This window comes from Epinephelus lanceolatus, chromosome 13, assembly GCF_041903045.1.
Source record: "Epinephelus lanceolatus isolate andai-2023 chromosome 13, ASM4190304v1, whole genome shotgun sequence".
NCBI lineage: Eukaryota > Metazoa > Chordata > Actinopteri > Perciformes > Serranidae > Epinephelus > Epinephelus lanceolatus.
In genome coordinates, this window is record NC_135746.1 from 25,311,118 (window position 1) to 25,319,982 (window position 8,865).

The window sequence follows — 8,865 nt, forward strand, 5'->3', positions numbered from 1 at the left end:
CCGCTTCCTACACACATGTGAAGGTTCATGAATCGAGTCATATTTGTTGGAAAAAAAGTTATAATTTATTAAAGTAACATCTTATTTTCTTTTTATCTCATATTTTAAAGAGGCTAACTTTAACTTTTTGCTGGGGCTCAGGTACAACTGTCAGAGATATGGACGGCTACATTTCACACAGGGGGAGATGGACACATGCTGTCCTCGTCGCGCTGCCATACAATTCTTCTCAGATTTTTATTTTAATTCAGTTTTTTAAATGAGTATTTTGGCATACGATTAGTACACAAAGCCATACATTTACAAAAGAAACACACACCAAAGGAAGCTGATCCAAAAACCGGCTCCCCCCTACACTGGCAAAGTGGTTGCGCCCGGTTGCCTCCTGTTGGGTACTTCTGCATCTACAGTTATTTTACATATCTTCGTGCACGTCAATGCTACTTGTGTGTACAGGTATGTTTTCGGTTATTTTATGACTGTTTGGAGACCATGCTTCGATTATTATTGGCAGTATGACTTAGGAGGCTTTACGGAAAACCAGTTGGTTCAAAACAAAGGCGGTAAATAGACCAGAACATGCAGACATGCACACTTATTTTGGTATCAGGCTAACTTTGTCAGCTAATTTAGCTAACTTACATCCACAGGAGGAGTTCATCCACAATGGAAAATTAGCTTTCATGTTTTGGTTGCTAACTACTCCTCACTGGTTCTTTTTTACATTTGTAGAATAGTGAAATGCGTTGTCTTGACCTTTCACCCAGTTAGACATCACTGTGTCCCTGAATGACCTGCTCTCCCTCAGATGAAGACTCCCAGCATTTCTCAGTTAAAACATCTCCAGTCACAGGCCATAGCTTGACACATGTTTATCTACACACACAGGTGCTGCTCATGTGACTGTGTCAAGGAGTTATAAGCATGTGGGTGAAAGGTGATAAATGTTTTCATACAGTTTACTCATGGCCTTGTAAAACGTTTTACCCGCCCCTAAATGTCTGTGCAGGGCCTTGTTAATGCATTCATCTATGCAGACTATATTAAATATATCATGTATATATCATATACATATCATTCAGTCACAAAACCAAACAGCTGGATTAATGCCTCCTTCTTGTGATTGAATACTTTGTGCCCAGGTTCAAGGCACTCCTCACAGTGTGATTGTAAAAATGTAAAACAAGGTTGGTGGTGGCATGTGAAATGATCTATTGAAGGTCAATAAATGTCAGTATTTTAATTAAAGTTTCTTTAAAGTCCTAACTGATAACAGGTTAATGTTGACATTATGGTGATTAATTGCACTAGGGCTGGATGATATGGACAGAACAAAAATAACAATATTTTTGATAATGATAATAGTACATTTTTTTATAGGTGCTTTTCATGGCACTCAAGGTCACCTTACAGACAAAGATAGAGCAAATGACAGCAGATTAAAAAAGTCGTTGAGGCAAGGAATTAAGTAACATTAAATAAATAAATGACTAATAAAATAACAAATAAATATTCAGCAAACAAGTTTACAGTTAATAAAATTCTGTGTAAATAGCGGATGTGTGGCTAGGTAGGTAGTCAAACTGAACAGGCTAGTTGAAAGAGGTTCAATTCTGAGGCGGGATTTGAAAGTGGAGAGAGGGTTGATGTTAAGAATGTCCGGTGGGGGGGAGCTCCAGAGGCGAGAGCTGAAGGCTCTAGCCTCTGGAGCTCCAGAGGCGAGAGCTGAAGGCTCTAGACCCCATAGTGGTCAGGCAGGCTGGCGGGACAGTGAGGTGGATGGAAGAGGAAGACCTGAGAGTGCAGGTGGGGGTGTGGATGTGTTAGAGTTGGGAGAGGTACCGAGCTAGGTTGTGGATGGCCCTAAAGGCGAGGAGTAGGATACAATTGCGACGATATTGTAATGTTGACTATAAGTGCTTTCACAAAAGAGAGATTTTTTTTAATAATTAATAATCAGGAATATAGATATATTGACAAATTGGGGAAAATGCAAATAATAGAACAGCTGGAACAGTCTGTAATACAGCCTTTAAAACCAGGAAAAGACAACACATATCATATCACATCATATCTTAGAGAGCTCATAGTGCCATATTATCCCACCAGAACACTGCGCTCTGAGAACGCAGGGTTACTCGTGGTCCCTAAAGTCTCCAAAAGCAGATCAGGAGCTAGAGCCTTCAGCTATCAGGCTCCTCTCCTGTGGAATCATCTTCCTGTTACGGTCCGGGAGGCAGACACCGTCTCCACATTTAAGACTAGACTTAAGACTTTCCTCTTTGATAAAGCTTATAGTTAGGGCTGGCTCAGGCTTGCCCTGTACCAGCCCTTAGTTAGGCTGACTTAGGCCTAGTCTGCCGGAGGACCCCCTATAATACACCGGGCTCCCTCTCTCTCTCTCTCTCTCTCTCTCTCTCTCTCTCTCTCTCTCTCTCTCTCTCTCTCTCACTCTCATCCTATTACTGCATCTTGCTAACTCGGCCATTCTGGATGTCACTAACTCGGCTTCTTCTCCGGAGCCTTTGTGCTCCACTGTCTCTCAGAATAACTCATACCGCAGCGGTGCCTGGACAGTGTGACGTGTGTGGTTGTGCTGCTGCCGTGGTCCTGCCAGATGCCTCCTGCTGCTGCTGCCATCATTAGTCATTAGTCATACTTCTACTGTTATTATACACATATGACTATTGTCACACATGTATACTGCCAGATATTAATACATACTTTCAACATATTGTACCACAGTAGCCAGAACTATAACTATAATATTATTACTTTCATTAATGTTGTTGTAAGCTACTGTCATTACCTGCATCTCTCTCTCTCTCTCTCTCTCTCTCTCTCTCTCTCTCTCTCTCTCTCTCTGTCTCATTGTGTCATATGGATTACTGTTAATTTATTATGCTGATCTGTTCTGTACGACATCTATTGCACATCTGTCCGTCCTGGAAGAGGGATCCCACCTCAGTTGCTCTTCCTGAGGTTTCTACCGTTTTTTTCCCCGTTAAAGGGGTTTTTTTTGGGGGAGTTTTTCCTTATCCGCTGTGAGGGTCTTAAGGACAGAGGGATGTCGTATGCTGTAAAGCCCTGTGAGGCAAATTGTGATTTGTGATATTGGGCTTTATAAATAAAATTGAAAAATTGAATTGAACACTTATGATATTACTTTATCCAAAATCCAATCCAATATCTAGTCTCATATCATAATGTTAATATAATACCAATATATTGCCCAGCCCTAATACATATTCATGAGGTTAGGTGCCCAGGATACTTAAAATATATAGTTTGGGTCCCAAGATAAAGTGTAAAACCCCTTGGTATAAATAAATCAGTAAATTGCAGACAAAAAATATCTCTGTGCAACATCGGATAATTTTTATTTTGAAGAATGTTATTGAAGATTAGTGAAAATTCACAGCAAAGTTTCTCAGTAAAACTATTTTGATACTGTTTGGTGAGGGTTTTTAAAGAATAAGATGACATTTATAGACATAGAGGTGGGTTTTTTTGTGTGGTGAAAGATATTAATTTGATTCTTCATTGCCTTAACAGATGCAGTGACAACTTAGCTGTACCTACAAGATTGGAATAAAGGCTTGAGTAAAAGGAAAGGACATTAAGACCATTACAGTGAGTCACTGTCTCCATCTTGAGGAGCTGAAATGGCTTTTTCACAGATCCGCCTGAAAATCTTCCCCAGTGTTCACTGTCTCTTCGATAAAATGGTACAGGTAAAAGTTGAGGGACTTGCTCCTTACAAACAAGTTCAGCTGAGGTCCAAACTAGTTGATGACAGAGGGGTGATTTTCAAGGCTTCTGCCCTGTACAAAGCAGATGAAACTGGCCAGGTGGACGTGTGCCGTGCACCTTCTCTGGGAGGAAGTTACACTGGTGTGGAGCCCATGGGTTTGTTTTGGTCCATGGCACCGGAGACGCCGCACAGTAAACTCTTGAAGAAGAACGTCGTCAGCCCAACATTGGTAGACATAGAAGCGCTGTGTGGAGAGACTGGTGAGGTCTTAGCGTCTGAAACCAACGAGAGAGGCTACATGACAGAGGGGATGAGGAGAATACCTGTGCAAGAGGGAAGAATACGAGGAGTCCTCTTCGTACCACCAGGTTAGCTGCGCACTGTTGATGATAGCTGAGAAATCAGAGAGATGTCAGTGCTCTACTTACCTTTACCCCTTCCTTTTTATTTTCTTGTCATCTCCAGGAAAGGGTCCATTCCCAGGAATAGTGGATTTGTACACATTTGGTGGTCGTCTTACAGAGGCCAGAGCCAGCCTCTTGGCCAATAAAGGTTTTGTTGTTCTGGCTTTGGCTTATTTTGGCTACGAGGGTTTGCCAAAAAAACCTAAAAAGTTGGAATTGGAGTACTTTGAAGAAGCTGTAACATATCTGAGGAGACAGCCAGAGGTTAGTATTGAAGATTAAAACAGTAAGGATAGATATAAGATATAAGATAGACGTTTATAATAATATAACCTTAATTTTATCCCCGGTGTGTTGTAAATATTTTGTACTGATTGAATATAGTGAGAATATATTAGATATTTAGGTCCATATTTGTATTTACTGTGTCAATGTTGCCATCGGCTGGCCACTTGTGATGACACAAATCTGTGAATGTGACGCAAACTCAAGACTTTATTAAGATCCTTCTTTGCAAACTATACAAATTTAAAGGTATACTGTGCAGATTGTCAGATTCTGTTTGTAAATGCGCTAAAAACTAAAAGTCAACCCCAGATTTGGTCTCAAAAACATTAAACTACTAAATATACTATAGATACAGTAATCTTAAATAAAGTAACTACTGTTATATTATACAGTTAAATATAGTACAGTTAAAATAAGGTTTTGTTAAAATGAAATAAATTAAAGCGGAACCACTGGTGATTTTATTCCTAAGCACCCTGCTTGTTCCAGGCAAGTAAATTATAAAGGTTTTATAGGTTTTATAGTTTCCTTGTTCTTGGGCTGGAAGTGTGGATGTTTTTCTACCCTTTTCCCATTACCACTTATTGTACCACTTGTTGTAATGGAAATAAAAAGCTCTATAGTGGAGGCTGACTGGCCAAACCAAGGCCACTGTGGTGTAAAAAGGGTATTAGTGTGAATATAGAACATCCAGTCAGCAGTTGTTTGCAGTTGGCAGAAAGGTAAACTGTTACCGTAGTGCTGTTAAATGTGAGGATTTACCTAAAGTGAGCAGGAAACAAACTAACACCTCTCCAGATTATATATTAAGAATAATTGCAAGTCGCGCTGATGCTACATGGTCACAATGTGTCAAAATTGGCATGATTTGGAGCCATGCAGATACAAAACACACGTCTCTCCTGCTTATTCACTATTGCTCCAAAATCCTGCATAGTATACCTTTAAGATAACTCCAGATCTAGTTGATCAGTAGGCAGGAAATTGATCTGAACTATTTCTTAGAATTCTCCAGTTCTAGCTTATTATTATGTGAATTTATTCATTTTATGTGATAAGAAACTGAATATCTTTAAGTTTTGGGCCAGGCAAAGCAGGACATGTAACGATGCCACTGACGGGTCGAGGAATTTTTGCCTTTTTAAATGGTTTTGGATATAATTGAGGCATGGTTGTTATTTATTGATCCTAGGACATATTAGTGGGTTACAATCTTTTAAACATGATTATTAACACAGTTACCTCTGTGTGCAGGTTAAAGGTCCTGGGATTGGCATCATCTCAATCTCCCACAGTGGCGGTTTGGCTTTGGCCATGTCATCTTTCCTCTCTGGGATCTCAGCAACCGTCTGTATTAACACCTGCAATGCAAATACTGTGATTCCTTTACACTACAAAGACATTGTAATGCCTCCACTTCCCCCTGTCATCTGGAAGATCAGAATCACAACCTCTTGGCTTTTAAATATACGCAATGCCTTATCTGACCCTTCCTTGGAAAAGAACAAGGCGTCATTGATTCCGATCGAACGTGCCAGCTGCCAGTTCCTATTTGCTGTTTCTGAAGATGACTGCAATTGGAACAGTCCGTTATTTGCCGAGCAGGCTGCCGCAACACTGAGAAAACACGGCAAAGAGTCTTTTGAGGTGGTGACATACCCGAAAGCCGGACACTTTTTGGAAGTCCCTTACATGCCTTATTGTCCGTCTGCGTTCCATGCGGCAGTTGGAAGGGAAGTGGTGTTTGGTGGTGAGCCAAAAGCCCACATTGAGGCTCAGCTGGACCTGTGGGAAAGGGTCCAGGAGTTCTTCAAGAGCCACTTGGACACTTAGAGTGATTGTTAGCGAGCAGTGCTTAACCTTGTCTTTAGAGTCTAATGAATGAGGGATATTAAATTATGCTGTCTGGGTGTTCTCATGTTGAAGCTGTGGTTTTATGACTTTTCTGGACCATAAACAATTATAGCATATTTTGTTCCAACTGAGTTTTTTTCTTATAAGCTTCAATGAACCACACAACACAAAAGTATGCATTCAGATATATTTAATATTCACAGCAGATATTTTGACCAGGAAAATAACAGGTGGCGCTAACACCGATAATAATGACACTTCTGTTTTGTTTAAGTATTCAGCTAAGGCAAGGCACTGAGTGAGCATGCTCAATACCAGGACCCTGGACCTGATGCATTGTAAGGTAATGTAGCAATCATGTGCTTCTCCTACAATGACACCACAAAATGTCTGCCTTGAAAACAACCAACAACACTCCTTGTGTTAGTGTCAAATGCAGTGTTATGATTATTAATTTCCAGTATGTACCGATCAGCCAAAACATTAAAACCACTGACAGGTGAAGTGAATAACATTGATCATTTTGTTACAGTGCATTGCTCTTCTGAGGAACCTTGGTTCCTGCCATTCATGTAGATGCTACTTGACATGCTACATCCACCCAAATGACAAGTCAGACCAAGTACACCCCTCTATTGGCAACTGCCGGCTCGGCAGGTGTGACTAAGCTCAAGACCTTGACCTGGCCTCCCACATCCCCAGATCCCAATCCGATCGAACATCCATTGGGCATGCCAGTACCTTACCTCACAATGCACAGGACTCAAAGAATCTGTCCACAACGCCTTGGTGCCAGACAACCAAGGACACCCACAGAGATCCTGTCTCTAGGCCTTGACAGGTCAGAGGCCTCATCATAGATCACACTTGCTCTGACCTGTCGAGGCCCGGACAAAGGACCTCCGGGGTTCCGGTTTGTCCCACAGATGCTTGATCCGATTGGGATCTGTGAAATTTGAAAGCTCAGCCGATGCCTTGAGCTCTTCGTCACATTCCTTAACCTGGCCTCCAAAATTCCTCAGATCCCAATCCGATCGAACATCAGTTGGGCATGCCGGTACCTTACCTTGCAACCCACAGGGCCCAAAGGATCTGTCCACAATGCCTTGGTGCCAGACAACACAGGACACCCCCAGAGGTCCTTTGTCTAGGCCTCGACAGGTCAGAGGCTCCATTATAGATCAGACTTGACTCTGACCTGTCGAGGCCTGGACAAAAGACCCCCGGGGCACTGGTTTGTCCCACAGATGCTTAATCAGATTGGGATCTGTGAAATTTGAAAGCTAGGTTGATGCCTTGAGCTCTTTGTCACATTCCTGAACTTGGCCTCCAATATTCCCCAGATCCCAATCTGATCGAACATCCATTGGGCATGCTGGTACCTTACCTCACAACCCACAGGACTCAAAGGATCTGTCTACAACGCCTTGATGTCAGACAACACAGGACACCCCCAGAGGTCCTGTTTCCATGCCTCGAAAGGTCAGAGGCCCGATCATAGATTGGACTTGACTCTGACCTGTTGAGGCCTGGACAAAGGACCTCCTGGGCACCGGTTTCTCCCACAGATGCGTGATCATATTGGGATCTGTGAAATTTGAAAGCTAGGTCGATGTTTGGCCATTCCTGAGAGGTTTTTACAGTGTGGCATGGTGCATTGCCTTGCTGGGGGGCTACTGCCATCAGGGGTACTTTTGCAATGAGTGGGGTTACTTGGTCTATAACAATGTTTAGGTGGATGGAGTTCGTAAAGGGGCATCCACATGAATGCCAGGACCAAAGGTTTTTCAGCAGAACATTGCACTGTAATGAAACAATCAATGTTATTCACTTCACCTGTCAGTGGTTTTACTGTTTTGGCTGATTGGTGTAGATGCTAACACTTTGATTATTTTGTTTGTGGTTCGAAAAGGATTTTCTTTTGAGTGGTGAGGTTTTGTGTTAACATTTTGCATTGAACAATAATGATTGTTTTACACCTCATTCTGCAGCCATATTATCTAGCTCAGGGTTTGAGAGCAAAAGATTATAACACTGTAAGTAATTGTGGTGTTCTACAAGAATCAGTCTTACACTAAAATGATCAGCAGTTGCATCACAGCATTGTTTCAAACTGTAACAAGTCCTCCTCTTACACTAATGGGTGTTATTATAATAAAGTTACGTACAGCAATGAGGTTCATTAGCCTCCCAGAAATAAACTCCATGAATGTGAATCCTCATTTGTGTAAATGTTGGCATCTAGTGGCAGCTCAGCCTTCCTACATTTATCTTTGATGTCTTTTTACACATCATGTGAGCCATGTTTGGTTACACACAATATAATGTGAAACAGACTGTGATGAAAGATTGTGAAACAAAGGCATTAAATCAACGTTAATCCCACAGTTACTGTTTTTAATTCCCATGTTAAAGTTCAGAACCTTGGAATTTTTTACATGAAGGGCCGTTGTTCTGTTTCAAAGGGAAGTGGATTTACTTTGATGATGTAAGGTTGCCTCTCAGGGATTTTATTAACAATGTAGTCTGCATCAGAGAAGGGCATCTCTGACACTGACATCTCCT

The 8,865-nt window shown here is 41.6% G+C and overlaps 1 protein-coding gene across 1 annotated transcript; it reads left to right on the forward strand.

The window, feature by feature from the left end:
- Nucleotides 1-385: 385 nt before the first annotated feature.
- On the forward strand, nt 386-8,687 carry LOC117271272 (acyl-coenzyme A thioesterase 1). Its single transcript, XM_033649424.2, has 4 exons — nt 386-456; nt 3,556-4,122; nt 4,220-4,422; nt 5,701-8,687. Exons 2-4 carry the CDS (start codon nt 3,666-3,668, stop codon nt 6,277-6,279), a joined length of 1,239 nt encoding a protein of 412 aa, XP_033505315.1. The 5' UTR covers nt 386-456; nt 3,556-3,665; the 3' UTR covers nt 6,280-8,687.
- The last annotated feature ends 178 nt before the right edge of the window (nt 8,688-8,865 follow it).